General features: G+C 34.8%; 1 protein-coding gene across 1 annotated transcript; it reads left to right on the top strand.

The window, feature by feature from the left end:
• The first annotated feature begins 1,440 nt into the window (after positions 1–1,440).
• Positions 1,441–14,643, top strand: LOC102808873 (uncharacterized). The gene is made up of 9 exons (XM_006818842.3): positions 1,441–1,647; positions 5,485–5,774; positions 9,715–9,926; positions 10,932–11,507; positions 11,699–11,848; positions 12,242–12,282; positions 13,899–13,939; positions 14,026–14,126; positions 14,555–14,643. Exons 1-9 carry the CDS (start codon positions 1,534–1,536, stop codon positions 14,641–14,643), a joined length of 1,614 nt encoding a protein of 537 aa, XP_006818905.3. The 5' UTR covers positions 1,441–1,533.
• Positions 14,644–17,912: the final 3,269 nt, after the last annotated feature.

The following is a 17,912-nucleotide window of genomic DNA, read 5'->3' as shown; positions in this document are numbered from 1 at the left end:
GTTCATGAAATGCTTGACTTTTCTCTGTTGTATATTTTGGGCTGTGAAAGTGATATTAATCGATGTACAAACAATAGGGTGCACAGTCCCTGCTAGTTTGACTATAGGTTTGTATGAGGGTGAGCATAATAACAATTTGGAGAATTTGTTATCTCAAAAATGTTTTATTTTGAGGGATTTATTTTCTCATTATATATAATGTATAACTTGATAAATCTATGTACCTATGTCACCAACTCTGAGAAAATGTTCTATCCCATGTATTAGTGTGGTGCAACTTGAACACCACTTTAAACATGTTGGTGACCTAATGATTTTTATTTGCAGAAAAATGTGTTCTTTTATATACACGCCCCACTATGACAACTTGTCTTGCATATGAAAAGGTCCTGCTTTACCCCCCCCCCCCATAGAGAATGCGTACTACCATATATGATTTTCTCAAAAATGAGGTCCATTACTTTTGTTATCATCCTTTAAGATTATTTTAAACCAAGTTTAATAAAAGTTCACTGTCAGAACTCTGGTACTGACCTTGCTAAGATGGAGGAAATGCAGAATGACAGCAAAGCTTATAGCCATTTTTTTTTTCATGTTTTTTTTTTGTGTGCATTTCAAAATGATATCTGATGTATCAAACACCAGGGGAATGGGCATTTACTTTGAAAATGAAATGGTTATATTCCTGTTATTTGCCTGCTGTTGTTGAACATGAACCACGTGACCTGGTGTGAGTGTCAAAAATAATTAAGGCTCATTATATAAATTATAAATACAAATTGGCAAAATAAAACTCAGTCCAAAATTTGTACTGTTTATTGACTTTTTGTCTGTTCATATATCCATTTATAGATATTACAATTATAGTGTATGGTCAAGAATCAATTCTCAGACATGTGTCAGTGTAGATGCTCAATCTTGTTCAAAGTTGATGCAAAAAACTTACTAGTATGCGTGTTGATTTTTTGTTTTTGTTTTTTTGACCTTTGATTGAATGGTGACCAGTTTTGTCACCATCACGATTGGACATGTCAACTATTTCCAGGCATGCATTAGTTAAGGCATTTTATTTTAAATTGGTTTTGAAATGGCATTCTATTTACTTTGAATGTTATTTTCACTACACTAAGTTTTTTTACAATTTATTATTTTTGCAAATTTTGATGAATTGCCACATATGATGTTCTAAAATTTTCATGAATCGATTTAATGATTTGTAGAATTTACACTCTGCAAAAATTTGAAAAATAAGCAAGAGTAGTGAACAATGTCACAACACGACAAATTCCTACATCCTTGAAATTCTGAATTCTTTTTATTCATATAGTTTCTCCCATTACAGTTTTGTTCTGAAATATTTCTGGATTTTTTTTTCGTCAAAGCGCCCTCTATGGTGGATTTCGTGCTTCCTTACATCAAGAGGAAAGTACTTTGTCATCACTCGTGGTGCCCTCTCAACACAACTGTCAACAACTTGCACTGGGCGGGTAACTTTATACAGCGGGAAGTTCACAAGATTTTGGCTGCAAAATCATGAAGATCTTCGTTCGTAATCGCAGCAGGTACAATCCAAGTACTAAACCGAGCCCATGGATCTATATAAATGTAGAGGATTTCGCAGGGACTCGCATCAGTAATATCAAAGAGGTAAGGTCATAACTTAAATTGAACTTGATAGTGATGAACAAACTGTTTTGGTCGTCACTTCGAGTACTCAGTGAGCACCTCCTTATTCATATTTCCATCCTCATTTGTCTTCAGCATAATAATGCATTCCACGTCAATGGAACCTCCAATGTGTGTAGTTTTTGATAGCTAGTTATAAACGGATAGCACGATTGGCGTTGTCACAGCGTAGTTTGTTATTGAAACTCGTCTCGGTGTCTGTGCCCCGTGGAAGGCCCCCTGCTAGACGTGATAGTGATGGGTTGTTTCGTTTCCGGTGCAATACCTCTGTGTCACGACGTACATAAGTCGACAACGTTGAGTGGAAACCCCGGAAAACACTAAACCAGTTGAAAAACACTAAACCTATTGAAAAAGACTAAACCTGTTGAAAAAGACTAAACCGTCGTGGGTTCTATTTCATGTTTTCGCTTTCTTTTAATCAAATATTCACTGGACGATTATGGTACACCCATAATACACCCTTTACCTCGGGTTTAGTGTTTTTATTGTCAGGTTTAGTGTTTTTCGACAGGTTTAGTGTTTTTCGACAGGTTTAGTGTTTTCCGGGGTTTCCACTCAACGGTCGACAACGTTGCTACATCTTTGGTTCGATTCACAGTCAATTCGTCCCAATTCACATTCGTCCCAACACATTCGTCCCACAAGTCGATTCGTCCCAATTCACATTCGTCCCACAAGTCGATTCGTCCCAATTCACATTCGTCCCACAAGTCGATTCGTCCCAATTCACATTCGTCCATTTTTTTAATTTTTGGACAGCGTTACGATCTTGAGCATGGTCAGTTTCTATGCCAACTGTTACTGACACGCTAACTAATAACTCCATGTTGCGTGTACGGTGTATTTGTATTTATTAACTAATAACTCTACGTTGCGTGTGCGGTGTATTTGTATTTATTAACTAATAACTTGTACGTTGCGTGTACGGTGTATTTGTATTTATTAACTAATAACTCTACGTTGCATGTGCGGTGTATTTGTATTTATTAACTAATAACTTGTACGTTGCATGTACGATGTATTTGTATTTATTAACTAATAACTTGTACGTTGCATGTACGATGTATTTGTATTTATTAACTAATAACTCTACGTTGCATGTAAGGTGTGTTTGTATTTATTTATTAACTAATAACTTGTACGTTGCATGTACGGTGTATTTGTATTTATTAACTAATAATTCTACGTTGCGTGTACGGTGTATTTGTTTATAACGTCGGCAAAAACAAAATTGCATAATGAACAATTACGCATGCCAGTGCATGACGTGTACGTGAACAGTTCGTTGTTTGGATTTTTTGTGTTTATTTGGCGAGTTAGTAGTGGGCTAACCTTAAATCTGACGAATCGATCGACTTGTGGGACGAATCGACTTTGGGACGAATCGACTTTGGGACGAATTAACTTGTGGGACGAATCGACTTTGGGACGAATTAACTTGTGGGATGAATCGACTTGAGACGAATCGACTTGTGGGACGAATCGACTTGGGACGAATGTGATTTGGGACGAATCGACCGTCTCCCCTTTGGTTCATGTGTTGCTTGGATGATTTGCCGGGAGGGGGGGGGGGTTAATCCAACCATAATGTTGTTTATTCAAATTAAGCAATGTACATGTAGAAGTAGAAATATTCACAGCAGGCTTTACATTTTAGCGGATCAGGCAGGTATATTCGCTAGCCTTGTTTGTGAAGGAAACATTACATTGTATTGTTGAATTGTTATTGTTAAAAAGCGAGTATAAAACCAAGTAAATAAATAAGTGCTATACATGCAGAAATCAATAGTAAAAAGAAGGTGTAAATTTACGACATGCTCTTATAATTTCAGATAAAGTTTGTCATAAATCACATGACAGTGTTCGTTGTTTTTTTTTGTCTATAATCGTGAAGCTACTGTCCCATGGCTCCAAGAAATAGCATTCTTTTGTGTGTTACAGTGACATATGTTGAGAAACTTTTTCAAAAAACTCTTTTTATATGTGGAAAGAAAAAATACATTTTTTGGCTTTTTTTAAAACAAAAAGTACCCCATTATTCACAATATATAATTTTTTCAGTCTATGTCACCAGGCTACAATTTAAGATATGACATATTATCTCTGCCATAGAAACCTATGGTAAAATGTTATAACAGTGCCAAAATGGCCACTGTCTGCTATAATATAATCATTTTCTCGAAAATTAAGCTGGTGAACCTAAATTTTCTTAAGTCAATATCCTTATATTGATCAGAAGTCTAATTTATTGGAAAATGAATAAATTCTAGGTATTTGAAATAATGAGTACATTAAAAACCTTAGCACTTATGAAAATTATTGAGAAGAAAGAGTGCTTGTAATGCATTCAGTTATACATGTACATTTGTTGCTCTGCATACAGGACTGTGTATTATTTAAGCAATTACCTCCGCTGGCGGTTATACCATGAGATATTGCAATATCTAGTGGTATACTCAACTTTGTTGGGGGATTAATGCTATTATATTATACCAGTATATTAACAATTCGATAAAACTAGTAAAAAAAAAATTTACTTGCATCTACTATAAGATCATGATTATGGCCCTTGAACATGAATATTTATAAGAATAGTATGTTGTTGTACACTGAATGCATGCAAAAACACAGATCAAATTGAATACAAACTAATTTTTATTCCGCGTGAAAACGAAACGTATCCTCAGTGAATAGACATGCTGTTGTGTATCATGTACAGCGACCAGCATGGCGACCTCAGTCCCAACATCTGACCTGGATACATCTTTGGTATAACCAAAGTTTTGTGACAGTATCATGTATACTGTATGCCTGACAAGTTTTGTTGTTGTTCTGAGGTAAGTTTGTTGGTGTAAGATCGGATTCTCGCATCGTTTGTGTGACACGTATATGAAGGACTTTGCAAGCCAGCGCTCTGTACAATGGTTTGTGTATACTCGGCACAAATCTGCAAATTTCGAAATTACCTTCATCATCTCCTGTAATTTATTTACCCATAGTGGAGAATTACAATACCCTATATTGTCGTCGAATTCTGCCTTGTCCAGTGGTCTTTGAAAAAGATGGCAATTACCCTGGTGCAATTTCACTGCAATTTTGTCAGCTCATGGTGTTGAGGGACGATGGTTTAGGTTTTTGTTGCGAACGACGATCACCCTAACGGCCAACGCTCACAACTTGGATCCCGCCATTAACAAAAAGCAATATTATGGTTATATAGTTTTTCAGATGTTTTTAATTCAGTATTATTTCCAATATTCAACCACTATATTACCCTAAAAATCAAATACTACCGGTTTTATGTATTTCCACATTAAACCTGTAGTCAATTCATGTTCCAGGGCCACTTTGTTTATCATAACTGTGCATTATTAGCCAATATACCATTAATTGCACATGCAAATCTTTTGTTTGGACCAATCAAATTGATGGATAAATATACTGGTATAATATAATAGTAAATATGCAATTATGACATGAACATGTGAAATTTGGAAGAAAACATTTTTTTTTTAAATTATTTTTGTAAAAATCAAATGACAAAATAAAATATACCGAAAGAGTTTGTGCATTGATTTTGAAAAACAAGTTGACCAGAATTCTTTTTCTTTGTAAGTGTTGAAATAATATAAAATTATTGATTTTTGTATATCCTTGAAGATGCAAAATTTGGAAGAAATGATCAGAATGACATGTTGCAGAACACTGGTAGTATTTGTATGATAAATATGAATAAAACAATACAATTTAAAAAATGAAATTTGTGAAAATGCATTCTCTTGTCATTGCACACAGATGTGTAAGCGTCAACGACCAATGGCAAAGTTTGATGAATTGTACTACAAAGGTGAAAGACTTGCTGATGAGAAGTCAATTGGATTTTATCAGGGGAATTTTCAACTGGAGGAGAATGCGATATTTGAAACCTGCAGTAATCCGTTCTGGTGTGCATGTATGTATGTGTGTATTGAAGATGCAGAGCAGGAAGCTGCAGCCAAACCCAACTGTAGAAACACTCAGAATTGGACAAAGAAAACCATCATACACAGACGAGCTGCACTTGGTGTGCTCTTTAACAGTAACAAGTAAGTGATTCACCAAACACAATGACATCGCCATGTGTATTGATGTACTTTGATGATATGGCAGTCATTTTTGTAGTAAAAATAATCCATAGTTACCACCACACATTGTTACATTTTTGGTACATCTGTACCACCATGGTAACCATTACCAATGACTAGTATCACTTTACCACTATCATTTCTGTCATTCTTTTTACCTTCAACAACTTGGGAACCTCACCATGCTGGTCATCAATGGTTAGTCTGCCCAACACTTCAAAAATAGGGACCACCACAGAAATATTGCCTATTACAATGTAATAGTATATTGTAGTATATTAGTGTTTATTAAAAGCTATCATCTTTTATTTGCTATGACCTACCTACCAACCACTTCCTACATGTATTACGTGTATAATTTATGAATACTCTTAGTATTACTCAATATAATATGTTCTCCCCAGGCCTCTGAAGCATCACGGTACCATGACGATTGGCCGTGATGCTCGCCTTTTGTCCGTGGCGCTTGGTCACTCACCCATGATGTTTATTGCTTTGTTTATAAATGTCATTTTCATCTTGCACAAATTTAATAAAACATGTATTGATCGAAAGATAATAATTTTGTTAGCCGTACAAAGACAGTGATAAAAGAAGAAGTTACCAAGTCTTTTGAAGGTACTAAGCCACTTAATCCAAAAACAAATACTGTACTAGGGTAGTAATAATTTGGCCATTGCATGTAACGTCAACGAGGTGACAAAACAAGTCTCACAAATTACAAATACAGTGGGCGTCAAGATGATCTATCCTGATTTGCTGCACTGCAGTTAATTGCAGTTTTTACTACTCAATCGCTGGTGACACTAAGTACCAAAATTAAAAAAAAAACAAGTGAAATTAATTAGCATTGGAAAGAAAACTGTAAATAAACCGAAGCAAAAATGAATAAGTGCCTTAATTCAAACGATGCATGCTGGGGTACAATTGATTACAATGATCAAGGTAACAAAGATGGCGGTGCAGAATGCTCGGTTTTCGTTGGTTATCTTCATGTAATCTCTAAAATAACCAAAAAGTCAAATACTGATGATCGCAACTGAATACGTTAAATGCTGTCAGTTGACAATGTAGCGTTACGCACAAGATGTAGGTCAATGAAAAATCTATAACATAAGTTTTCTTTTTTTTTCTGCTGTTCTATTTCAAACTTTATTTGACTTGATATGCACATAAAATACAATGGAGTAAAATGATATAAAATATATCAGATATAAAAATATTTCGTCTTTAATTACTTGTACAGTAATTGTCCAGGTAAGCGCCCAGGGTCCTGAACAAGGAAAATTGACAAAAAATAGGGCTGGCCGTATGCCCAGACATCCCCTGTAAAAAAAACCTACAAATTCACAAAAATTTACCAAACGCAGATCAAACTGCAGCAGGGAATAGAAGGGCCAATGAAAACATGCAACGGAAATAAATGAACAATATGCAACATTAGAAGTATAACAAAAATAATTTATTGCTTATAATATGACAAATAAACCAGAAATAATAAAAATCGACAGTGAGGAATCATTTGAATTAGGATCATACACAGCAATAATAATTTACAAACTCACACAGTGAAAATTACAAAAGTTCATAGTTTGCACCTTCATTGCCATTTTTGGCACTTTACTTTAGCCATCCAACAAAATTCCTACAGCTTCGTCCTGAAGTTCACCGATGTCGTCATACACTTGGACTTAGGAGACCCATGTTCTGATATCATCACCTACATGTAGTTTCTTACTTCGACCAAGGAACATTTAAACATTTATAGAATGGGCTTTGCATCATGCATTCATGTTATACTGCTCAGTGACATACTGTTAGTATTGGTGTTCCAGTTTTATTCACTCTTGTGTGTGAAATAGCAAGCATAATTAAAAATGACGACAAAAGTGAAAAATATTTTTAGGCTAATTACTATTTCACTATGAGGTTTTTTTGTGAATTAATGGTGATTGCTACGGAAATTGCGACAAAGTCGCTATATCGGTAAGATTCCAGGGACGACAGTGATGAACCCCAAAACGCTATTTAAGGAAAATGAACATGTGATGCACTTGAAACTGTTTCAAATCTTAATACAAAACGTGAACTAACCATTGTTTACCCTTGAGGGAAACTTGAATCAATCGCTTTTGAGGGTGAAAACCATGTTTATGTTATCAGAAATTGACGACCTCAAACATACTTTTGCGCAAAGTAATTATTTGATTGCTCAGCGCATTTATGTGCTGCATGTTAGAGTGTACATACATACATTGTAAGGAACTATCCTCAGCATATGATTTTGCCCAGGCATTTTCTGTGTCTAACTATCCATTTTTACACAATCTGGGAAGTTGAAATTACTAAACAAAGTACAGAACAATAAAACTGAAATATCTAGAAACAAACACATACCAAAAATTATATCTCAAAATTAAATATTCATAGTATAGTATAACTGTGCCAGAAGTGAACATTTTTTACTACCGGTACTCTAAATATCCAAACATATTTTAGTATAAGGTGATGATGCCGTCAAAGAGAGTATTGGTGTTGAACATAATAGTGTTGATGATGCTGTCCATGAAAGTGTTGTGTGTCATGGCAGCAGTGGACCTATAAATAACACTTGTGATTTTGAAATGGTGGACTGCTCCTCGGACTGATAAATATGATATATAGAAGATAATATTTGGTAATCGTAGTCCTAAATAACTATTAAAAACTGGATTCGCTAACTGCTACCAAATATTTTATGAAGCGAAAATAACATGATTTCAACCACTCTCTCAGGTATGGATTGCTACAATATTGCAACATTGGTTTAATTGTCGATGACGCTAAAGCCAAACAAGTGTGATACTCACTTCATGGCTCTCGATACTGTATAATTTTATTGAACCTAATTGATTGATTCTAAGGAAACACAAACCCTTTTCAGGGCCACGATCGATTTCAAAAAGAGAACTACCATTTCAAAATATACATTTTGTAAACTTACTGAAACATAAATGTAAATTACGTAAACAGCGGTGCCCTGAAGGCAGAACGCAAAATTACCTATTTCGCTTTCACGGCTATTTCGTGTTCACCCCTCGTTTTTCGCAATTGACATTTATTTTTCAAGACTTTTTATCAGAATCGCAACAGACTTTTTATCAGTCAACTGTTCATACAATGAACAATAAATAGATTTCTTTTTATTTCTTTTTATTTCAAGTGTGAAAAAAGACCCCCTGGGTGTATGCCCGGACATGACCTCAATTTTTTTATTGTATCAACTACGGTAGATAGGTTGACAAATTTTCATAACCCAGTGCTTATTGGGGAAACTGATTATTATGCAAATACAATTATGCAAATTAGATGTATTGTTATGCAAACTAGTCACGATGCTTGATTCCATGTCTGGGGAGAACACTGATATATGCATATACTGTACATGCCTGTATGCAAATACAGTACAGCCATTAAGTACATATCACATGTACATGTACCAGTATATAAAATATCGTATTGCTTAATTTTTTTTGTACCTTATTTCCATGGTCATAATCAAGGATAGAAGGAGTGGGTTTATACCTAGGATCACCTCAGAAAGAAAGATTTTTACTTCTGTCAGTATTACTTCAGTATTGCAACATTGAGGTTCATTCTAAGTAAATAACAGAATAGAAAGGATGTGAACCATGTTTCGTATGTTTGCCATTCAAACTAATGCGAGTTTTCTCATAAAAGTATGAACCAAACTACCGTACCAATCAAGCATATTTTAATAAATGTCCTCAACGCTCTGTAAAAACACCCTAGGCCTATAACTTGGGATGCCTTCAACTGTTAAATGTCTAAAAATACAGGGATATACACGGGGAAGTATAATATCACTTCAGCTTATGATTACATGTATGTTTTATTACAGTATGAACCAAAGACAACCAAAAGCTTTAGAAACAATAGATGATCTACAAGGCTTTCTTGGTAGTCATGGCAAGAATGAACTCACTATAAGTCGCTTCACTCGACTAAAACTGGAAAACTTTTATAAAGATATGATTTATGAGCACAGACATAAAATAGATCCTGTGGGTGCTTTTGTACATAGCCATGCTGTTAGGATGGGATATCGCACAGGTCAGTAGAATCTTGCAGTTCAGTTATTGTATACATAGCCATGCTGTTAGGATGGGATATCGCACAGGTCAGTAGAATCTTGCAGTTCAGTTATTGTATACATAGCCATGCTGTTAGGATGGGATATCAGACGTTCTTGTCGTTCGTTCATTGTAAGTAGCTTAGTATTTCGTGTAAGCATGGCAAAATGTTATAGTCTTATCTGGTTGGCATCATTAGTCCCCGCTGATGAAGTGGAAATCTGGAAATATAATATTTTTTGAGTTTTGACTGTCCATGTATGCATTCCAAGCCATTTCTTAGACTTTGACAATCACATTCAAATTTAACACAAATACAGCTAAACATACATACACATGTCTATTTTCGTTACCATTTGATCAAAAACTGGTGGCCATATTTATCCTCAAACTCTAATACTTATTCATGTCAGGAACCATTTCAGGGAGATGAACAGGGTGATTTTGTTCAAACTTTGCACAAGGATCAATCATACCATACAAGTGCATGTCATATATATTTTTTCAGATTCAAACAAAAATGACCGATTGATGGCCTTTTTTTTCATTTCAATGCTGATTCCTCACTAATATACATGTATCACCGGATTCAGTTGAACGTTTGCACATAAGTACTACATGTATACCCACAGGTATTACTGTAGAATATGTTAGTTTATTGCTTTAATGAAGTTATCTAGTTGACAACCATTTTGTTTGTACTGGTATGTTTAATAATACTTACTACATTTTGTCAAGCTGTGCGCTTCCAGTCATACTGACATACAGATGATGCATGGAATCCTTGTACAATGTACTTGTTACTTGTACTGAACAAAGAGACTACTTGTAAAAATAGCACAGGGCCCATGCATTTTCAATGTGTATTCATATTTTATTTTATTATTTTATGAATTATTTTTGTAGCTCTGGAACTGAACACACTGAGATTGTAATATCTGAGAGAAAATAATAAATAATAATAATATTTTTGTTTTTACATCAGATGAAGAAGATGATAGCATAGAAAGATTTATGGAGGATGATGGAGATGACTGGGGAGTTGGTGGAAGAGGAAGAGGAGGCAGACAAGGTAGAGGATGGAATGTAGCTGAACAAGGTAGAGGAGTAGGATGTGTGGCAGGACAGAGAAGAGCTCAGTTTGGGGGTGACAGACATGATGCAGGTAGGAGACTAGGAAGAGGGGATGGAGAACAATATGGTATTAACGATGAAGGGTTTGGATTCAGAGACTCTGGTGGTCTTAGTGAACAATATAGAGGTGGTCATAATACAGGGTATGCTGCAAGACATAGAAGGGGACATAAAGGTATACCAGATAGAAGAGCACTAGAGCATGGAGCTGGGCATGATGTTGATGGTGGGCTTGGAAGTAGACGAGGTGTCAGAGGCAGATGGCATGAAGCCTACAGAAATACACAAGCGTCTGTTGTAGTGTACGGAGATGAACATGGAGAAGGTTATGAAGAAGACAGAACTGTACCAATTGGTAAGGGTCAAGGGCAGACTAGAGGGGAAGAGAGAGGAAGACAAGGAAATTATAGAAGAGGGAATGCAAAAGGTTAGTCTTACATTATTGTATTAGATTTACATTGTATATTTGTAAATTTACATTAATAACTTTGATTAGCAACAATGTGTTTTTGATTCCAGTTGATTTGTTCAAATTGCTATTATTGGGCAGATGCAATGAACATGATCTACAGAAACCATGTTATAAATATTTATGAATGGTTTTGTTTTATGTTGTAGTTGGTGGAAGAGGCCGACAAGCAATGTTCTGTGCTGACTGTGATGGTTCAATGGCGACTCTATATTGTACAGATTGTGGTTCACCACTGTGTGATAATTGTTCACAAAGAATTCATCAAGGCGCTATAGGAAGGATGCATAATATAACAGGTATCAAACACTACTTCACTAAATTTACTATGCGTGAGGTATTTGGTGTGTAATTTCCCAAAAACATGGACCAATATATATTTATATGTTTGTGGTAGTCTTGACTTTGAGTCAATTCAATTACAAACAGTTTAGTGAAATTAAGTATGGAAAGTTTAATGCACTACATTTTCTAGCGGGAACACCTGGTTTCCAAGATCATCTTCAAAAATAAAAGAGAAAAAATCAAAAACACAGGATGATCAAAACAAGAAGAATCCCCCAGAAGAAAAAAATAATATTTTGGAGATTCACAATAACATTCTACAATTTTTCAATTATTTCTGTAGCTAAAACAATGTGAACACAGGTATCACAGTTACTTGTATAATAATCATATGTATTTTGTTGCAGATATATCAAAAGCTCCCAGATCAATTTCCTATACTCCTAAGGTACTTAGCTTGTATTCAATTTGTGATGTTGTAGTTTTTATTGGCTCAACAGACCATAGGTCCGCTGAGCCTATGGGATGGGTTTCTAGCTGTCCTGCATCTGTCACCTGTCTGTCTATCTATCTGTCAGTCTGTGCACGACTTCTTCTAAAAAAAACGCTGAACCGCTTGACTCGATTTTTGGTGTGTGAATGCCTTGATGAATGTAGATGGTAAATTTGTTTATGAGAAGTCGATCTGCCAAAAATTATGCAAATTAGCCCCCCAAAACTCTAAAATTTCTTCTATGCTACTATGAAACTATGGTCTACAGTGCTGATATTGATAGTGCATGTGCCTTGGGTCGTCCTCTATCAGTTTTGTTAATTTGGTAAGAAAATTTTCAATTTCCTAATTTTGGCGAATATTTTAAAATGGTCATTTTTGGTCAAAAATTCTATTTTCTACTTCTTCTTCAAAACCGGTAGCCTGAATGCTTTCATACTTAGTGTGTATGTACCTTGTGTTGACATCTACTAGATTTGTTCATCCCATGGCCATATCTTTAATTCCCTAATTTTGGCAAATATTTTTGTCATTTTTGGTTAAAAATGGAATTTCAACTAACCACTATTTCCAATGTCAACTGTTTCTCATTCTCACATAACACATGGGAGTTCTAAGTTTTCTTTGATTGGTCTATTGTGATTGTAATGAAAACATAACCACTCAAGATATTTAAATGTGTATAGACATGATTGATTTTGGTGAAAAATTATGCAAATTGCCTAATTTACATACCAATATTTAGGCTATTTTGGTGATTTCTTGAGAACCATTTAATATGTTTTAATAAAACTTGGTGCATAGATGTGTCAGGGCAGTTTCCAGATATATTTAGTTTTTGGTGTAAATTTATGCAAATTATCTAATTTGCATATCAGCTAGTGAAATTCAAGCTACTAGTATTTGGGTGCTTATTTCAAGAACCATTCAACATATTTCAACAAAACTTGGTATATACATGTATTACAAATTCAGATAATTGCAAATATCATGTTATGTTATTCTCTCAACACACTGGAGTTCTTTTTAAGCTCTCTTTGATTCTAATTTTATTGAATATTTCTGTTATTTTTGTAAAAAATTCCACTTTTAGCATTATGTCTCACTCACTGCTTTTTTGGGTATTTGTCATATACAGCACTAATCTTTTGTACAATAGCCGTTGAGCAACAGGCCATTGGCCTATTTTTGTTCTCAGATACATGTATATCCTAATTACTTAAGTCTAGATGATATTGATATATAATTTTGTTGCACTGGTCTGCACTATCTATGTAAACATGTCAAACTACAGATTTTTGTTAGGCTATGACAATAGTATCACTCCTGGTGATCACTGAATTAATAGCATGGACATTGTGAAAATTGCTTAGTTGAAGTATAAATGGCCATGCTATAATACTGTGATCATTCCTCAAGGCATTAAAAAAAACTGCTCTGAAGTTATGATATACAAGTTCATGAAATTCTAGAGTATGTATTGTAGAAGGATCAAATCCTGATACTTCCCTACTGACATCAGTAAAAACTGGTATTTCAATATTTATATCTTGTTTTATTATTTCATATAGGCATACAGAGCTCCATTCGCATTGTTGCTGGCATTATACTAGTAAGTAACTTCTCAGCTCAGTTTATTAAAAGAGTGTTACAAATGATAATACTTGAATCTTCTATTATATCTGATTCATATTACAGTGGTGCTCAAGAACCTCAACCTTTACTTAGCATGTCACCTGACCAAGTCAAACACAGAGCTCAGATTTATACAGATACTGATCTGTGGAACCGTTCTGCTGGTTAGTTAGTTAGTGTATATAATGTTTTTTCTTGTTCCTTTATTGAATATAGTCAATATCTGTCTGTGGTGTGTTACGACAGGTCTGAGCCGAAGACCAGTAATAAGTATTGTGACTTTACATGTATTTAATTCCAGTCACTCTCTGTTTCATGATTCACTTCATAAATTGTGTATTACTGTAAAATCTGTATTAGAAGCTGCTGCTTCTATTAAAATGGTACAATACAACACATGGGATGCGGCTTCTATTAGAGCATCTACACATATGAGAAATGGTGAATTTTTGAGGTACTGGTTGTGACATACTTAATGATGAAAATTTTATGCATAATATCATATTGAAATCTTTTTCGCAATATGGCATCATTTCACTGTGTATTTAAAACAAAGAGGTCAGAGTACTGTTACAAACTTGTTATGTTGCAGGGAAAATGTTTGGTGGGTTTGATAGTATGGATACTACATTAGAAAAGATAGGATTTGTACAAAAAGAAGGTGCACATAGTTCAAGGTAAGAGATCAGTCATACTGTAAATGTGATATTTTAAGACATATGACATCTGCAACATGTCAATGACAAAATACAATTGAAAGACAGTATGTGATGATCTCAAGAACTTCCATGCAGCAAATGGAACTGTAGTTTTGGACATTGAATGCAAGTTGTCTACCAGAGAATGAAATACCCGAATCTAGGTGTGGTGTTTTTAGTTCCTGTTTGGACAATTCAAGACCTTTCAGTGTGTTCCAGTCCATCCTTCCCTTCATCTGGTTCTGTACCTCAGACATGGTTTGCTTGGCCAATTACATTCAAACTTCACACACACATCATATCTCTTATATGTATATCTTATGCACATTGTTTTATCATCTAATTGCTGGGAAAGGATTGACCCGCTTTGTTATTAGTCCAAGAAAATTGTTCAGCTTGGAATGTACCAAGGAAATTGTTTTCTGGAGTAAATTGTAGTGTATTGTACTTATGAAAAGTCAAAAAGTGCATGGAGATTTTATGAAAATGTGTGGATGTTAACAGAATGATGTCATGTGGTCACAGTTATGTAATAAATGATGGACTATTTTGGGCGTAGCTATAAAATGTGTCACCAGAGTACTCCAATGTGTGCACGATTCCAATAGTTTGTGCTGTGAAGAAACTCCATTAGAAAATAAGTATTGTGTATTTTGTAGTGGGAATGTATTCAAATAGATTTATGTTCACAAGTTTCTTTTCAAAGTGTATTTATATAATTAAGAATTGTTTATAAAAATGTTTTTCATACTTTTTCGATGGATTGAATTTACCAATGATGAGTTATTTTGTTATACCATCACTCGAATTATGTGTTACGAATTTCTGATAGTTTAGGCTTTGTGTTCTTGCGAACGGAAAGACATTAAACTGTTGAACAGTGGACATCAATGAAAGCGAATGTATTTCGAAAGTTGTGAAATCATGGTACTGTTTTGGCATTATACGACTTGCAGCTCCCTTTTGATGGATTTTATGTGACTGGCCATGTTATCGAACTGTAGTATTATGTAAATCTGCCCCGAAAAGTTTAAATTGCCATTTTCACGCTGCGTTTAGCGTTGAGCCGTCATCTAAGTATGCACAATTGTTCATCTCATGTTCCCCGGTGCATTTAAAAATCTCTTTTGAATTTGGGGGACTTTGTGTGACTGACTGTGGTGTTTGTAAACTGTAGTCGAACTGTAGTAGTGTGTATTAAATCTGCCACAACGTGGTGTTGCCATCGTCTCTCATTTAAATATGTTTGTGATTCAACGAGGACTGAAAAGTGATTTCCATTTACTTCGTCTGTTATAAATCAACTGTGTTAGCTTCCCTCGAACTTCCTATTGCCATTGGGATTATGTCTACTACACTCGGCGGTGTAGTTCGTATCGATCTTCTTGTATGAAACGCACCCAAACCCGGAAATCGACGGTAAATCGGGATGGTCTCGTCACGTAATTTCTTTAATACTGTATTGAATGAGGTGAAACAAACATGGTTGCCGTAATGCCTGTTCGACTACATCGCTCGTGTTTCTCTTTCTGTCTTAGAGTTTTCTGTTTTCTTGAAGTTTTTTTATTTCAATTAAAAAGTGACTTGGCTGTGACCATGCATTGTCGACTGTTTTTCTCGAATTGGTTGATTGTCATAGTAACATACGCTATGTACAATTAAACGTCCGAAGTTGAACAGTAGTCATTTCTAACATGATTATTAGTCCCCGTTTGAACGCAGTCCGAAAACGGGGACTTATGTTTTGACCTCCATGTGTCTGTGCGTGCATGCGTCTGTGCGTGCGTTTTAGAAATGCCTGGATCAATCACAATCAAACTTCACACATACATCATACATGATATTATACATATGCACGTCATTTTGTTTCTTGATCTGATTCAAGATGGCTGAATGGCGACCATTTTTGTGCTAAAAATCATCAAAATCAAGCATTTTTTGGCTGTTTACAGATGGATTTTGTTCAAACTTGGTATATACATTAGACATTATGGGACCTTAATGCAAATAATTTTGTTTTTCAGATAAGATTAAAAATGGCTGACTGGCGGCCATTTTGTTTTAATGAATGTGGTTCTTGTGCCATATCTCTGACTTGCTTTCACTGATTATGTTCAAATTTTAAATATTCATTATACATCATGTCATAGATAGACAGATATATTGGTTTGATCATCCTATTCAAAATGGCCAAATGGTGGCCATTTTTGTGCTAAAAAATCATCAAATATCAAGCATTTATGAATGGATTTTGTTCAAACTTGGTACATATATTAGACGTTACAGGTTCCTGATACACATCTTTTATTTTTCAGACCGGATTCAAAATGGCTGTCTGGCGGCCACTTTGTTTTAATGAATGGGATTCTAGACCCATATCTCCGACTTGTTTTGACTGATTATATTCAAATTTTAAATATTCATTTATACATCATGTCATAGATAAACAGATATATTGGTTTGATGATCCTATTCAAAATGGCCGAATGGTGGTCATTTTTGTGCTAAAAAATCATCAAATATCAAGCATTTCTGGCATTTATGGATGGATTTCGTTCAAACTTGGTACATACATTAGACATTACAGGTTCCTGATGCACATCATTTTATTTTTCAGATTGGATTCAAAATGGTTGACTGGTGGCCATTTTGTTTTAATGATTGGGCTTCTAGAGCCATATCTCTTGAATGCTCTGACTGATTATATTCAAATTTTATATATTTGTTATACATCATGTTATATATATACATGTATTCAAAATGGCTGATTTTGAATGCTGTTCCAGAGCAATATCTCTCAATATGGACAAGTACTTTTTTGACGATAAGATTCAAATGTCAATCATTTTAATGTTAAAAAATCATATTCCTGAGATGGTTATATTCCAGCTATATTACTATAAACAAAACTATATATCTTAAATTTGATAACTAACGGGGACTGTGCCATGCATGGCTTGTTTAATTTAGTTTAATTCCTTCAGTTAAAAATTGAGTTTCCAAACTAAATTGCTTTACTGTCTGTTCGCCAATTCATTGCTCCAAAACACACCTTTATTTTCCCAGCATCGAGATGGCTCTGCCAACTCTTGATCTAAATATCATCAAAATAAAGAATTTCTGCCATATTTCTCGTTTTTGGTTGTGGATCATGAGTGTGATGTGACAACCACTATGCTACCAGTGACCACGATGTGACAACCACTATGCTACCAGTGACCATGATGTGAATCTTGGTTATATATTGTGACA

This window comes from Saccoglossus kowalevskii, chromosome 2 (genome assembly GCF_978046115.1).
Source record: "Saccoglossus kowalevskii chromosome 2, keSacKowa6.1, whole genome shotgun sequence".
Classification (NCBI taxonomy): domain Eukaryota; kingdom Metazoa; phylum Hemichordata; class Enteropneusta; family Harrimaniidae; genus Saccoglossus; species Saccoglossus kowalevskii.
Note: the sequence above shows the minus strand (reverse complement) of the source record. Positions and strands in the feature narration are given on the sequence as shown.